The sequence below is a fragment of the Typopeltis vanoorti genome, chromosome 10 (genome assembly GCF_054136105.1).
Source record: "Typopeltis vanoorti isolate ZY-2024b chromosome 10, IOZ_Tvanoo_1.0, whole genome shotgun sequence".
In the NCBI taxonomy this organism is placed as follows: Eukaryota; Metazoa; Arthropoda; class Arachnida; order Uropygi; family Thelyphonidae; genus Typopeltis; species Typopeltis vanoorti.
Window position 1 is genome coordinate 90,606,704 of NC_143558.1, and position 17,244 is coordinate 90,623,947.

A 17,244-nucleotide genomic window follows, 5' to 3' on the forward strand; every position below is an offset into this window, starting at 1 on the left:
GTCATCTGTTATTATTATTATTATTAGACACCTCCAGGGAGTCCAAAGACTCATCGAGGGAGGGCACCTGCTTTACAACTCCTTCAATCCACCAACTAACCGCAACTACACCAACACCATCTACTGCCGACTACCACCACTAGTATTTCCAAAGACAATCACAAACATCCATGCCCATGGTGGGATTCAAACCCGCAGCCTTTTGGCTGGAGAGTGGATACGCTAACCACTCGGCCAAAGGCAAACTGTCACCTTTATCATTAGCTGGTATTTACCAAATTGCTTGTGAATGTAATTTGACATACTACTTTGGTCAGACAGGTTGTTCTGCAGAAAAAGAATTAATGAACATCAATATTACATTAAATATGTGAAACCTCAAAAGTCTATTCTGGCACAGCATAGTACGGACACTAAACATAGTATCTGGTGGGCGAAGCTCATATTCTCCATAGAAGCAGTTTTAAATATGAACGGGTTTTCAAAGAAAGTTGCAAAGCCCTTTTGCATTCGCCTAACCTAAATCGGAAAGCTTGTCTCTCTCCCTCTCTCCCCCATAAGTTTGGAAGATTCTCATTTTATGTAAACATCAAAAATAGTTTTAATATTATTTATTAATATATTAGTTTGTAGATCACGGCAACTGTTTTTAATTGGTAAACTGGTGTATTTCTGTTCTTTGATCTGCTTGTTTCTATACACTGATCATGATGTAGTGATGTAAAACTCGATGTAGCTTGGAAATACCAAAGCGCTTTACATCGAATTTTATAGAGGTCAAGTCCCATGAGAATGTTACAAAAATAACCTTGTTTGTCTCTATATGTATTATGCTAAATATTACTGTAAATAATCCTATGGGAATAAACTGTATTTACTCCTTTAACAAGAATATTTTAGAATGTTAAAAACAAAGGCAATGCTTTGCCGTTGTATAATAGCTCTATATGAGGGCATAAGAAAGTTGTTTACGATTTTAGTGTATGAGAAAGTTGCTTATGAGCTCTGCGCATAAACACCTTCAAAGTCAGTGCCTGAGAGATCTGAAAGGTTCAGACAAGTTTCCGCTGCCCGACAAGATACGATCAAAGGAATGCACGGAGGAGAAGAAAGAACGGGTAGGTCTTAAAAGAAGATCAAGGAGTCGTGCCATTCTTCGGGGATTACAACCTTTCGTGCAAGGTCCCAGAGAAGGTGTAATAAAAAGGGACTGATCTGAACATCGAGAGGAGCCAGTCGGCTGCAGTTACAGTCATCGGAGGTGGCAGTTAGAGCTACTGTGGTCGGCAATCAGGGGCAGCAGTTACAGTTATCGGCAGTCGGCAGTTAGAGGCAGAAAAGGAAGCAGTTAGAAGCAGAAGAATCGGCAGTTAGAGGCAGAAAAGGAAGCAGTTAGAAGCAGAAGAATCGGCAGTTAGAAGCAGAAGTGGCAGCAGTTAGAAGCAGAGAAGTTCCCAAAGTAGGATCCAGAGGAGAATTTGCCCGTATGCTGAAACCTCTTGCATGTGCTATTCGAGTACCGCAGATTGCAGTCCAAAAGCCCGCCAATTCCCAATGAGATACTGCTAATGCAAGACACTCCTGAAGGAAGTCCAAGACCTGAGATGAAAGAAGAGCCATAGAGACTTTAGCGGCATATGACTAGTAAATGGAAAAGGTGGATAAAGGATAAACATAGTATGTAATAGAATAAGTAAGGAAGGTTACAAAAGCAAAAGGGCACTGATAATTAGAATAAAGATATTACAATAGCACGGTAACCAAGCAGGCTTATAAATAGCAATAAATAGCAACTGTTTACACTATTACTTTCAGTATGAAATATCTGTATACTTTCATTAAAGTTAATTGCTGTGGTCATTGTGTCATTTATTGATTATTGAGGGGGAGGATAAGAAAGAAAGAATGGGATGGTAGGATGGGTACTGCTGATGAAAGCAGATGAATGGTAGCCAAAATGAGTAGGAGGTAATCAGGAAGACAGAGATGTAGAGATTTGAGGCAATCTAAGCTAGGAAGTGCAAGGGAAGATGTGAAAGACATGCAATGACAAATTATTATTATTGTTATTATTATTACATGACGCCTCCAGGGAGTCCAAAGACTCATCGAGGGAGGGGCACCTACTCCACAGTTCTCTGTCTCCACCACCACAACTACTTTCATCATCTACTGCTGACTACCACCACTAGTATTTCCACAGACAATCACAAACATCCATGCCCATGGCGAGATTCGAACCCGCAGCCTTTTGGCTGGAGAGCGGATATGCTAATCACATGGCCAACCAGGCTGGCAGGCCAATTAGCAGGATAAGCACAGGCCAATAATTATTATGGGGGATTTCAACTATGGGATACGTTGTAAAGAGCAAGGATCATGTAGTGAGAAGAATGATATAATCACGTAATCACAAGAAAGATATTTATTTAACCAAATATTTCGGTCTGGAAATAGCAGACCATATTTAACCAGACCGAAATATTTGGTTAAATAAATATCTTTCTTGTGATTACGTGATTATATCATTCAGTCTTATGTCGCAAGTATCCTTGAAACAACAAATGTAGTGAGAAGGAAATGAAATTTAATTATTAATACTAATGTAATTCAGAGATATGATGAACTTATTATATGTGTAAATTACATTAAAAAATAAAGTATTACTATGATGTGCAAACATGATAAAGATGAATAGAATGGAGTGTGGTTATGCATCTAGCAAAGGGATGGAAATAGGAGCGATGGAAATAGGGAAAAGAGCAGTTTGTCCAACAAGGCTAAGCACACTGCATATCTAAGTATAAGAAAGAGCCAGGTGGTAATATGTTATGTCTATATACAAATGCTAGGGCCATCAGGAACAATGGGGTTGAGTTCATTGCTTCTTGAAAACATTGGCTGGCATCTAAGATGGTTGGCATCAGGAAAATCTGGCTATCAAAATCAGATGTTGTAACTAGAATCAAGTGTGAAGGGTATATTATTTTTAGGAACAACAGAAGAGATAGGAGAGGAGGGGAGTTCTACTAATGATATCAGACAATTTGAATTACAGTTAGGATGGAAACATATGAAAACAATAATGTTAATAATGTTTCATGTAGTAGGCTATCTGGTGTGGAGGGTAACAGGATGAAATATAAGGTGGGATGTTGGTACAGACCTGGTAGTTCAGCTGCATAGGATGATGAAAAACATCATCAAATTACCCCAACGAATAATAAATGAGTGATCATTATCAGTGACTTTAATTATCTTTTGGATATGAATGCCTCCAGTAATTCTGCAGACATCCCACCTGCAATCAATTTCTTGTTACACGCGGCAGAGCATATCTGGTGTAACTTCAGCAATGGTGGCATAAATTCTGGAACACAGCTCATCCAAATTGAATGGTAATGGTGGTACAAACACTCAATCTTTTGTAAAGCCCCACAATAAAAAATCTAATGGTATAAGGCCGATGGAACGTGGTGGCCATGCTATAGGCGCCCCTTTATCAATCCATCTGCCAGGAAAACAGGTGTTGAGTAAGACCGTACGTCTGTCAGGTAATGAGGAGGTGCTTTGTCTTGCTGGAAATATAAGCATCCGTCGTGGTCATCGTCATCTAATTGTGGTATTAGATACCCCCTTGTAGCATGACCAAATATACACCAGTAATGGTAGACTCTGCAAAAAAACGAGTCCATACACTTTCTTCTTGCTTATGGCACAAAAAAACGTTAGCCCCTGGGATGCCATAGACATGTTCTATGATGGTGTGTGGATTTTCACTTCCCCAAATTCTGAAGTAGTGAGTGTTTTCTTGCCCACTTATGTGAAAAGTGCAATCGTCACTGAAAACGATCATTTCTAAAAAGTCCTTATTTTGTTCTATCCTACTGATAATTTCCATACAGAAATCCTGGCATATCTTCTTATTGTCTTTCTTCAAATGTACAAGGGTAAATTTGTAGGGTCTTAAATGTAGATGCTGTTGTAAAACACACCTCACAGTCACATGTGGAATTCCAATTTCATGAGATGCCTGTCTGGTTGACTTTCCAAGGATTCTATGGAAACTTTCCCGAATTTTTTCCACAACAGCATCGGCAACACGTAGCCTTCCCATTGATCTTGGATGATGTACAGAACAGCCAGTTTCCACAAAATTCTTGTGTCACATGTAGATTGTGCACCTACTAGAAGGTTCTTTGCTGTATTATGTATGGAAATTACTCTGAACTTGTGTTGCAGGCTTCGTTTTCTCAAACCAAAACACACAATGTGCTCACTCTGCACCACTGAAAGTTGCCATTTTCAAATGGCGTGACATATTATGCCATCTAGTGTTGTCATTTGGTAATAAAGTTACGTGACCAAAAATTCATGTATTTCACTATATTATGATACTCCCACAGCTTCTGTACAGCTTCCAAGTTATTCTCAGTTCTCTTACAAAGTTGTGTACATCCTTTTGAAACACCCTGTATAACTTGAGTCTCAGCTAAGGAAAGATACTGAAGGAATGGAAAGAATGTATGATAGTTTCGTTGACAAAAGTGGTGCAAAAATCGACATGTCAAAATACCAATCTATCAATATCTCTGGTGATGTGGTGGAGATTTTAGAGAAGACGGTAAGAACTCGCATATAGAAATGGGTGAGAAAAAGCTATACTCTGCAAGGAACAGCATGGGTTTACTAAAGGGAGATAATCTACTTATAACTACATTGCTTGGAAAGAAGTCAATAGACACCATATTGTGAGGAACAAACAGTCATGGTGCCCATTTTAATAAGATATTGGACCTCCTTTTGTTGCAATAACTGAAGCAATCCTACAGGATATACTTTCCACGAGCTTATAATAGCACACAATGGGAATTCTGGACCATTCTTCCTGTAGATATGTAATGAGGTCTGGACTGTTGTGGGGCGAACATCCCATGATCTTACCTGGTGCTCCAGTTCATTCCACAGATGTTCAATAGAGTTGAGATCAGGGCTCTGTGGAGTCCAGTCAGGTGTGGTGACATTTGTGTCCACAAATCACAACATTACTGAAAGAGATAATGGACAGTTCTGTAGAAACGCCACAGAATAGGAAGCATTGCATTGTCCAGAATGTTCAGATATTTCTTGGAATTCAATGTTTGTGACACCACAAACAAAGGTCTGAGGCTAAACCAGAAAAAAAAAAAAAAAAGACATCCATATCATCACACTGCCACCTCCGAATTTCATAATTGGGATTATGCACTCTGGTAAGAGACATTCACTGGGCATATGCCACACCAGTCCATTTGCTCAGTACAGGATAGCATGATTCGTAACAGAGTTTTCAGGTCCACTGTACATGCTCTTTGCACCATTAAAGATGATGCTGCATGTTGGTTCGGGTAATTGCCAGCCTGGTTGGCTGAGCAGTTAGTGTATCTGCTCTCCAGACAAAAGGCTGCAGGTTCGAATCCCGCCATGGGCATGGATGTTTGTGATTGTCTGTGGAGATACTGGTGATGGTGGCAGGCAGTAGATGGCATTGGTGTAGTTGGTGGATTGAGTAGTGGAGATAGATGTAGAGTAGGTGTCCTCCCTCGATGAGTTTCTGGACTGCTTGGAGGTGTCACATAATAATAATAATGTGGGGTTTTTTATATTGTGGTTCATGAGTTGAAATATCTGGAAAAGTCATATGCCATGCCAAGAGAAAAGTTATTCAAAACACTACAGTCATATGGTAAATGGGACATTATATCAGGCAATAGAGTCTATATTTGATAAATCAGCAGTTAGAATTGAAGGAGGTCAGGAAGATAGCTTGATGTTAAATCAGGTGTGAGACAAGTGTGCACACGTTATTCATCATTTATATGGATCACATTATGAAGGAAAGCAGCTTTAAACTTGATAGAAAAACTGGAGATGTTAATCTCAGCTCAATTCTATGCAAATGATGTTATACTCACAAATGAATACAGTACAAGTCTGCAGGATTCACTGACTAAATCGAATAACTGCTGTAATAAATTGGGTATGAAAATCATCAATAAAAAGACAAAAAATAGGCACAAATACTGAAAACATTAACTACATCCTGACTGGAAAACCAATACAACAAATAAAACATTTTAGTTATTTAGACAGAATTTTTAGTAAAGATGGAAAATTAAATATGGAAAAGACAACAGAATTAGCAAATTTCATAAGGCAGGAAGTCAACTAAATAGATTTACATGGAATAAGAGAGGAACTAGTCAATACACTAAACTAGATGTATACAAGACTGTGTTCAAACAAATTTTAACTTATGGATCTGAGAGTTGGTTTGAACAGTCTTGTATACAACTAGTTTAGTGTAATGAAATAAAAATCTTAGATATATATATATATATATATATATAATACTTGATCAAAGACTGGAGACCACAGATATGAGAGTTCTGGGAAATAAATGAATGGACAGATGATATCAATGGCAATATCATATTAAAATAAGAATATTAGGAAAGAACTTGATGTTGTTAGCATTCAGAAATGTGTTAGTATGGCTTGTTGACAGTTTTTCACTTGGTCTTACAGGTGGGTATAAAGCTAAGCATTATGGGAAGGGTCATTAGCCACACCAGTTTTGACCTTTATTCAGGTATCATCAGTAGGAGCAAGATCCTACTGATGTTGCAGAAGTCATATATATTCCATATTCACTAATTGTACACTGGTGTTGTCCAAAACCTAAAGATGAACACAATGTCTAAAAATTAAATTGCAAATTCAGACAAATCACCTTGTGGCAATTTCTATAACTGACAATTTCCCTTAGAAAGTGGGTACACATTCAAATTTTCGAGCTGCATGCAAAGGGATCACATGGTAGCACTCGACAGGATAAATGGCAAAAGGCTGTGCTAAGCAAATTGTGTTTGAAGGAAGTCCTTTTCATGGAGGAATAAAGTTGCAAACTTCATTGTCTTGTAATGTCTCAAAAACATTATCCAGATGATTTCACATGGGCAAGAAACATTGGAAAGTTGAAGAAGGCTACAGAATTACTAATATTATCAGAGAGGTTGTGATCTCACATAGCATTATATCCAGGCTCTTCAAGCTAATGGAATGTGTTCCAGACATTTGCTAAGAGGTTGCCCTCTCTCTCTCTCTCTACCATGGAGCATGAAGACAGATTTTTGGTTTTAACAGCAACATGTAATCAACGTATCAAAGCAGGTTAGCTTGCATTAAAGCACAGGCATGCAGATATATCAATAAACTGTGGCAAGACATCTGCGACAAGTAGGCCTATAAGACTGAAGGCCTGTAGTCTGCATCCCTTTATCCACAGCTCATTGTATAGCACATTTTCAGTGGTGTTATATCTATAACACCACTGAAAACGTGGACCACTGAAATATTGGACAAGACACCAGATGAGAGTCGTTTTCATCTTTTCTCCAATTCTAGATGACACTTGATCTGGTGTACAAGTGGTACTGCTTACCATCACGAGAATGTTTTGAAATGGATAGTACAGCAGTGCTGGGGTCATGATGTAGAGCAGCATTATGCTTAATAGATGCACCAGGCTACAAGTGCTGGAAAAAGGGACAATGACTGGTGAATTGCATGTTTGGCCATAATAGGATAGCTTGCAACTGCATTGAATCTGGCAAGCACCTGGAAGGTCTAGGGACTGTTGCTGGTCTTTGGGGAAACAAATGAGGATTGCTATTTTTTTTTTTTTTTTTAATATGGTCTATAAATGGTTATAAGTTTGTATCTTTTTAGAATTTTTGTGAGTTTTTCAGATATGTGCCTCAGATATATGGGATAGTAATAGACTTGGTTTAGTGTGTTCAAGGAGGGAGATGGAGAGTGTGGTTTTAGGGTTTTAATATTCTTTGGATTTGGTGAGGATTATAGCCCTTGGCTAAGAGGGTATTGTGAATGTGTTCATATTCAGTAGAGAGGATATCATTATCAGTGCAAATCAGTTTTGCTCTGTTGTACAGGGTTTTAATTACCTCATATTGTAGGAAGAGGAGAATGACTGTTGGCGAATGTAGTGCGTTAGTCTTCTGTAAATTGAGAATACAAAAGGTCCATCAGATTGGAGTGCAATTAAGATTTCTAGGAAGGGGAGACTGTTTCTTTTTATTTATTTATTTATTTATTTTCTTTCTTTAAGGTGAATTGGATCCTGGGATGCTGTGTTTTTAACACGTGTTAGGAAAGTGTTGAGAGTCTCAGAGCTGTGTGGTCAAACGGTCATAAGAATAGACAGAATTTTATCTTATGGTCTACACCATCTAGGCAAAAATTTGATATATCCTAGAATGCTTCTTTCTAAATACAAAAATCATATGACTGAATAATAAAATTTCCACAATACAATATTATAAAGCATTTGGATGTAATATTGCTGGTTTTCAAATCCATGTTTCTTCCTAATCTTCTATAAATGGTATTTTAATTCATTAATTATAAAAATCAAAATTCTTTTCCCATTGCTGACAGCTGGTGGGTACCGCAAAAAAAAGAAAAAAAAAAAAAGAACCTGTTATGTTGTACCTAATGGAATGCCAACACATTACATAATCTGTTTCAAATACGCAGGACAAAAGAGCAGCTTAAGAATGCATGTTCTACTATTTCCAATCGGTAGCAGATGTCAAAGATTGGATCTCTGATATTAAAGTATCTCCATTTAATGGTGATACTGTAATATTACCATTAAATTAACTGGATGGCAGTCATATGCAATTCTTCAAGCAAGATCCTTCCAGTTAGGGTATCCTTGGAACTTCAATAAGTTATGAAACAAAGTGTTGTTGTCAGTACCTGCCTGTGGCAGTTCATGGCAAAAGAAATTAAAGATTTCTTTATATCAAATTTTACTCTTTTTTTTTAATTGCAAAAATGTCAATGCCAGAGTGTTGTAGCAATCTTGGAGTTCAGCACAGAATATTGTAGCATTCAGGAACAATCTCAGCTTTTGGACTTTATAATCATTGACTCCAAACATGGGAAGATGAAGAGAATCACACATGTGCAGACATTCCAGAGAAGGGCTGCACACGTGTGATTGGTCTGCAACATTTTATGGATTTTTGAAGCTGTATTGCTTAAATAGCAGAATTTTAAGACTGGAAAGCTCCAGACCCTGAAGAAATACCTATATTCAAGTAACACGGAAGTCATATATTTTCCATACATAAGTACTGAAAAGGTATATCACTTTATTATTTTAAAGTTGAACTGAGAGCTTACAAGAATACAATCCTTGGCATCCTTGAGTTGCCTCAGCTACTTAAGTCAAGTAGTGCAAACTAAGGCAACTTGGGGATACTGAGGATTGTATTCTTGTAAGCTCTCAGGTTAACTTACTAAACTTTCATAAGCTCTATAAATATTCAGCTTTGAAATAATGTTGGATCTAATATCTACTTTGCCTATGTAATTTTACATCGCCAAAATGATGATCTATGGCTCTTTCTTTTAGTAATATACAATTCATACGTTTTAAAGTGATTAACGGAGAAAGTGTAGGGGCACAGCACAGGTTGGTTGTGGTAGACTGTGATATAAAAGGGGAAAAGAAGAATAGATGGAAGTGACGGAAAGATAGGAAAATAAAGTGGTGGAAATTGGAAGAGGAAGGCCCAAGGAATGAGTTTAAAGAAAAGGTATTGGAAGGAATGAAGTTATCAGAGGATGTGGAAGAATGGTGGGACATAAATAGTCAGAATATTAAAAAATTGGAGAAGAGGTGCTCGGTATAACATCAGGAAAGGGGCCACTCGAGGATAAGGAGGCATCATGGTGGAACGAGGAGGTGCAGTTGGAGATCAGGGAAAAGAAAGAGGCAAAGGAAAAATGGGACATGACTGGAACCAGAGCCGACAAGAAGGCATACAGATTAGCGAAGAAAAGTGCAAAGAGAGCTGTGGCAAGGGCAGTTTAAGAGGTTTATGAAGTACTGGAGAGAAACGGTGGTGAAGCTAAGTTGTTGAGAATAGCGAAAGCTAGAGATAAGGCCTCGAAAGACATAACATCAGTTAAGCAGATAAAGGATGCCACAGGAGTAGTACTACAAGAGGAGGACAAAATCAGAGGAAGATGGGAAGAATATTTTCGTAATCTACTAAATGAGGAGAATCCAAGAGAGAGAGAGAGGTGTGAGGATGGAGAGGGAAATGAAGGATCAGTGCAGGACATAAGCAGAGAGGAAGCGTACTGGGCACTGAGAAAAACGAAGAATGGAAAGGCTGTGGGGGCAGAATACCTGGAGAAGTGTGGAGAAGCTTGGGCAGCGAGGGCATAGACATGTTATGGGATCTGATGAGGAAAATAGCCCAACAGGAAAAGATACCAGAGGAATGGAGGAAAAGCATTCTCATCCCAACCTATAAGGGAAAAGGAGATGTTCAAAATTCTGGCAACTATAAAGGGATCAAGCTGATGTCACAATCGGTGAAGATATGGGAAAGAGTAATTGAAGGAAGGATACGGCGAGAAACAAAAATTGGTGAGTAGCAGTTTGGATTTATGCCAGGAAGAGGGACAACGGATGCAATATTTGCGCTAAGGCAATTGGTAATTTGATGGAGAAATATAGGGAGATGCAGGCGGAGCTACATATGGCGTTTATAGACCTGGAAAAGGTGTACGACAGAGTGGCCAGACAGGAGGTATGGAGGTGTATGAGGAAGAAGGGGGTGTCGGAAAAGTACGTGAGGTTGGTGAAGGAGATGTATGAGGGAACGAAAACTTGGGTCAGGTCTAGTGTCGGCATGACAGAGGGGGTTCCCCATTGTCGTAGGGCTCCATCAGGGATCAACTCTGAGCCCTTACCTCTTCGATCTGGTCATGGATGTACTAGTGAAGGACGTCAAGAAGGAGGCACCAGGGAGCATGATGTTTGCTGATGATATTGTTCTCTGTGAATCATCCTGAGAGAAGTTTGAAAAGACCCTGAAGGAGTGGAGAAAGGTATTGGAGGAGAGAGGCATGAAAATTAACCGGGTAAAGACCGAATATGTCAACGGGGAGTGACAACGATATGATCATACAACTCCAGGGTGAAAGGGTAACTTCAGGGAAGAAATTCAAGTACCTTGGGTCGGTCGTCGAGAGGAATGGTGACCTGGATGAGGAAATACAGCACCAAATAAGATGCGGCTGGATGAACTGGAGGAAGATGAGCGGGGTCCTGTGCGACAAGAGAGAGTGAGTTTAAGATGAAAGGAAAGCTGTATAAGATGGTGGTGAGGCCGGCGATGCTCCATGGCACGGAGACGTGGCCTATAACAAAGACACAGGAGAGGAAGATGGAGGTGGCGAAAATGCAGATGTTGAGATGGATGAGTGTGTGTGACAAAGGACAGGATAAGGAATGACTTCATCAGGGGGATGATCAAGGTGGGAATGATTGGTAAGAAGGTACAAGAAAGCAGGCTGAGGTGGTTTGGTCATGTAGAGAGAAAAAGTGAGGAGTATGTTGGTAAATGAGTGGAGCGTATGGAGGTGGAGGGAAGGAGGAAAAGAGGCAGGTCCAAACTCAGATGGAGGGATAAGGTGGCAGAGGATCTTAGGGAGAAAGGATGGGGTTGGTAAGATGCCCTGGACCGGAAAATCTGAAAGAAGAAGATTAAAGATGGGAACACCGACCCCGTTTAACACAGGATAAGGCATAGCGAAAGAAGAAGAAAGCCGGCCTGGTTGGCTGAGTAGTTAGCATATCTGCTCTCCAGCCAAAAGGCTGCGGGTTCAAATCCCACTGTGGGCATGGATGTTTGTGATTGTCTGTGAAAAGACTAGTGGTGGTGGTCGGCAGTAGATGGCGTTGGTGTAGATGATGAAGGTAGTTGTGGTTGGTGGTAGGGTCATTGTAGAGCAGGTTCCTTCCCTTGATGAGTCTTTGGACTCCCTGGAGGTGTTATGTAATAATAAAAAAAATTGCATGCCGTTCTGAGTAGTTCTCGGGATCAGATTGACTGTTCTGGGATCGCAGTGATTGTGTTCAAGTAACACTTATTTTACTTGAATATTTAATAATGAAATTTTATAATGAAATTTTAATAATGGCCTCCCAAAGAGCAAGAGTAGTGATGCTGGCAATTCGGATATGCCAAAGAGAAACTGTAAAATGCTTCCTTTTAGGTGAAAAGCTGAAAGTTCTCAACTTCATAAAATCATAAATAAATAAACAATAATAATAAAACATATGCTGAGGTTGCTAAGATTCCATTAAAATTAGATAACTTTTATTACAGTATGTTGTTATAACTGTTCTATTTTATTATTAGTAATTGTTAATCTCTTACTGTACCTAATTTATAAATTAAACTTTATCATAAGTATGTGTGCATAGGAAAAAACATAGTATATATATAGGGTTCGGTACTATCTGCAGGATGTCTTGGAACATATTCACTGCGGATAATGAGGAGACTACACTATCTTGTTAAAAGTTTTTTCACTTGGTTGTAACATAAATTAAAGATGCCAAGAAATTATATTCTTCATTCAATCCTTTATCCAAGTGTAAGAAAATGCATAGCATTATGCATGTTTGTAAAGAGTGTGCTTTCAATTATGGGATACTAAAGCAATTTATGTGAAGTCATTAGCCTCTCTATATACAAGTAGCTCAGTCGTGAAGATATTTCATGCACAAACTTTGTTTGCTTAAACATGGATAAAGGATTAAATCAAGAATATAATTTCTTGTCATCTTTAATTTACAGTATAACCATGTGAAAAAAACTTTCAACAACTATCTCTGATCCAGAGTATTTTAATAAAATTGATACACCTTTTCATTAATTATATATAAGAAACATATGAATTCTGCATTACTTCAACCTTGCTATCTTCATTCATACAACTTCCAATATCATTAACATACAATTTAAACAGATCTCTGTGGTACACCACTAATTAGTGCACATACACAAATTGCTGATACCTATAAGATGGCCAATTTCTTATTTACCACATGAATCCATTATCCGAGCCACTCAATTTCAATTTAATTACCAACTTTTCATGTGATAAGCTATGAAAGGCCTTTGAAAAATCTAAATATACCACTGTATATTCATCTCCCTTGTTCACTGCATTTGTCTCTTGTTGTAATATTAATATACACTGCTAACACATGATCCCTCTTTTACATATCCACACACAAAAAAAAAAATTCTGCTGTTATCAACCCAATTCTGGATCCTCGTCCTCACTGATCTCTCAACACACACACATACATATTAACATAGAATTTTATGCTGCGGATTTATCATCTTCTTTGTGATATGGAGCAGTCTTGCCTATTCATTACCTCTTTCGGCCTCACTCCATTGCAAGACTCTTGTTGAACTGGTATGTCAAAGCTGTTATTAATTTATGGAAACCTTCCCTCAAAATACACAGTGCTGTAATATGTCATTAAGTCCTACCACCTTATTAATCTGAAGTTTACTTAATTCTTCATATATATTCATCCAACTTGCTCATCATCAGTTCCTCCTCTATTCCCACTGAAGTCAAACTCTACATGATGTCACATTTAAAAGAATGAAATACCTTGATGAACCACTCATTTAATATTCTCCACAGTGCTTATGTTTAGCATTCTCCAAATAATATCAAATTCCCTGAAAGACAGATCATTATTTCTTACTCAAAAAACTAATAACCACTAATAATAGGATATACAAGCCTGTCAGATTTACTGTTTTTTAAAGTTTTAAAATTTTATATTCTATTTATTATATTTTGAAATAGTATTTTATTTAACCAGGAACTGGTTGACTGAGTAAATAGCATGCTTGCTCACCAATCAACAGGCAAATGTTCAAATTTCACAGTATGCATTGTTACAAGTGTCTTTAGTAAGAGATGAATTTTTTGTCATGTGGTCTGAGACCAAAATCTGTTCCAAGACCACCATACTGCTTATTGGAGACCTGAAGTGACTTAAAAAAATTCCATGCTTGATCTAAAGAGAAGGTTTTCTGATTATCTACTCTTAGCCCACTTGCCCACCTACAGTACGAATGAACTATACACTTACAACTTTTTCCAAGCAGAATTCATATTAAAAAAAAAAAGATAATAAATAAAATATCAAAGGCAATCCACATGAAAAGTTATGAATTTCATAAACGATATTTGTGCTCTGACATTTTAAAAGTCTCCAAATGCAAATATTGCTATCTAAAGCTATCTTATTTATCTAAAAAGAACAGAAATCTTTTTAATTTTTTACAATTTACACACCACATGATAGTTACTTATGAAAAATATTACAACCATTTCAAAATGTCGAAAAAACCAGATGCATAAAGGCAAAGCTCACTCTGCTCTGGATGAATTAAAATGCTTTAATTGTTAACACCCAAATTAGATTTTATAATAAATATGGTTATGGGCACCAGGGTTTCTTCGTGATGGGGAGGAAGTGGAGAGGATCCAGACGAGTGACCAAGATGATAGCAGGTCTGTGGAATGAACCTTATGAGAATAGGTTGAAGATTTGTGGGTTGCAGAAATTGGTCAATAGGCGAAGGAGGGGTGATATGATTGAGACATTCAAATTACTGAAGGGTTTCTATAAGATTGATCCAGAAGATATTTTTGAAAATATGACTGGTGGTGGGAGGACTAGGGGCCATGAATGGAAACTGGGCAAGAGCGTGGTTGACAAGGGAGTTAGAGCTAGGTTTTTTACTTGGAGAGTAGTGAATGAGTGGAATAAGCTTCCAGAGTCTGTTGTGGGTGCTACGCCCGTGAATGAGTTCAAGGCAAGGTATGACAGATACTGTGTGAATGTCGAATAGTTGTTCTTGACATGATGTTAGGGCCTCCCTCGATGAGTCTGTCGACTCCTTGGAGTTGCCCGGAACAATAATAACAACAATAATAATCCCACATATTAAAATCACACACAAAAGCTATTTTTTAAAGAAATGAAATATGAACAGAGCAGCAAAAATCATACTTACTGCCCACCTCTTGTCATCTTGTATTTCACTGGTTAAATATTTTGAATAAATATCTTCAGCTCGGTTTAAGTAAAGGGCTGTCTTTTTTTTAACAGCTTCTCGTTGAGCAGCATCTACATCTTCTAAACAGCGAGAACAAAACATTAAGACAAAAACAATTTTAACTTTTAATCTTAAAATCATATCATTAAAAAGAATATTTGATACTACATATATAAAAATGTTTCTGAGGGATAAAAAAATATCCAATTTTAATACAAGTATGGCAAATAAGGTTATCGGAAATGCATATTGGAAATGCAAACTACAGAGTCAACTACCAAACTTATTATTGCAAAATTATAAGCCTAGAATATTAATGTCTTGAATCTTAATGTTCAGTAATTATGTACAGTATTTCAAGCAATATATTTTAAGTGTTTCATAGAATTACATATATTAAATAAGAATATAATCAATCCCACAAAAGAGAGATTTCAAGACCTCTCTATAATCAAATTAGCCAAGCAAATAAGAAAAAGTTAATCATTATGGGTGATTTTAATTATGGCAATATAGACTGGAATGATGAGATAGCAACTGGAAGTAAAGAAAATGAGTTTCTTGAGTTTTTGAGGGACAACTACCTCAGACAGTATGTCAGAGAGGGCACACAAGGATCGAATGTCTTGAATTTGATCATCTCATCTGAGGATGTGATTATAAATGAGGTGTCCAATCATCCACTGATTGGTTGAAAGTCACCATGAGGTGATTACCTGGGTGTTGCCAGTAGTGTGAGGACCTCTGTGAGAAAGTTATATGTGGAACTACAAGGGGGTGGGGGTGATTATGAAGAGCTCAGTAGACAACTTGAGGGTATAGCATGAAATGAGGAGTTAGCTGGAAAAGAGATCAATGAAGCATGGAGGATTTTCAAGAATTATTTTGTAGAAGTAATGTCTAAATGTATTCCAAGGGCTAGAAGGTTAAATAGAGAAGGTGTGAAATAGATGAATAAAGATATTAAGCTTGCAATACAGAGAAAAAATTATGGAGGCAGCATAAGAGAAGTGGTAATAACCAATTCCATGAGGATTACAAAGACCAGGCAAGACAGGTGACTTGGTTGGTAAGGGTAGCAAAAGTGATGTATGAGCAGCAGTTACTCCTAATGAAGTCAAAAAGAATCCTAAGGAGTTCTTTTGATATGTAGCCAGCAAAGAAAAGAATGATTATGGAAGGATGACATTGATTGAGGAAAATGGTATAAAGACAGTATAGTGGAGATACTTAATGAGCAGTAAATAAAGGTCTTTATTTACTGCTCATTAAGATGTTAATAAGGATGTGGGACTTGATAATATATCACCACATATTCTGAAGGAATCTGACAGGGAGTTTATTATTATTATTCAGGCCTCCAAGGAGTCAAAAGACTCATCGAGGGAGGTCCTTCCTAAGACATAAAGTCTGTCAAGACTCATCGAGGGGAGGTCCCCCCCCCTGAGAAACACAAAGTCTATCATACCACTCTTTAAACTCACTGACCGTTCTCGCTCCCACCACTCCATCAGGCAATGCATTCCATGGCTCAACCACCCTCCACACAAAGAAACCACTCCTTACCCTCTTGCTCACAGTTTCCTTTCATAACTTCCAAGGATGGCCTCTTGTCATCACTCCTTCCCGCTATTCAACCAAGCGAAAGAAATATCAATCATATCACCTCTCCTTCTTCTATCCACCAAACTCTGCAGTCCACATTCTCTCAGCCAATCCTCATAACTATCCTTGTACAGTCCTGAAACCATCTTTGTCATCCGTCTTTGTATCCTTTCCACAGTTAATTTATCCCCTTCAAATACTGGGGACCAAATCTGAGAACAATAGTCCAAGTGTGGTCTGATCAGAGACTTATACAATGGAATGATAACCCTCTTATCTCTGCAGGTCAGTGTCCTTCTCATAATAGCAACAATCCTCTGTGTTACCTTCACCACCTTTGCAATATGTCCCCTAAACTTCAGGTTTCTATCAATCATCAACCCCTGATCTCTTGTCTCCCCTACTTCCTCCAGTATAACTCCTCCCATAGAGTATGCAGCATCCCATCGATGTTTCCCAAACCTCAAGACCTTACATTTTGCTGCATTAAACTGACACCCCCATTCATTTGCCCATCTATCTAGCTTATTCAAATCCTCTTGCAGGGCTACCACATCTGCACTATTACTAATAATCCTTCCCAGCTTCGCATCATCTGCAAACAACTGAA

The 17,244-nt window shown here is 38.1% G+C and overlaps 1 protein-coding gene across 2 annotated transcripts in view; it reads right to left on the minus strand.

The window, feature by feature from the left end:
- The window catches only part of LOC150102584 (inactive ribosomal protein S6 kinase delta-1), a 519,967-nt gene that overhangs the window by 266,240 nt on the left and 236,483 nt on the right, over positions 1–17,244 (minus strand). For both annotated transcript variants that reach the window (XR_016548936.1, XM_090399211.1), the window contains exon 7: positions 14,988–15,109. Coding sequence is in view for 1 of the 2 variants with exons in the window: in XM_090399211.1 (XP_090255337.1) it covers positions 14,988–15,109 (122 nt within the window). In the remaining variant the exon portion in view is untranslated. The remainder of the gene's footprint in view (positions 1–14,987; positions 15,110–17,244) is intronic.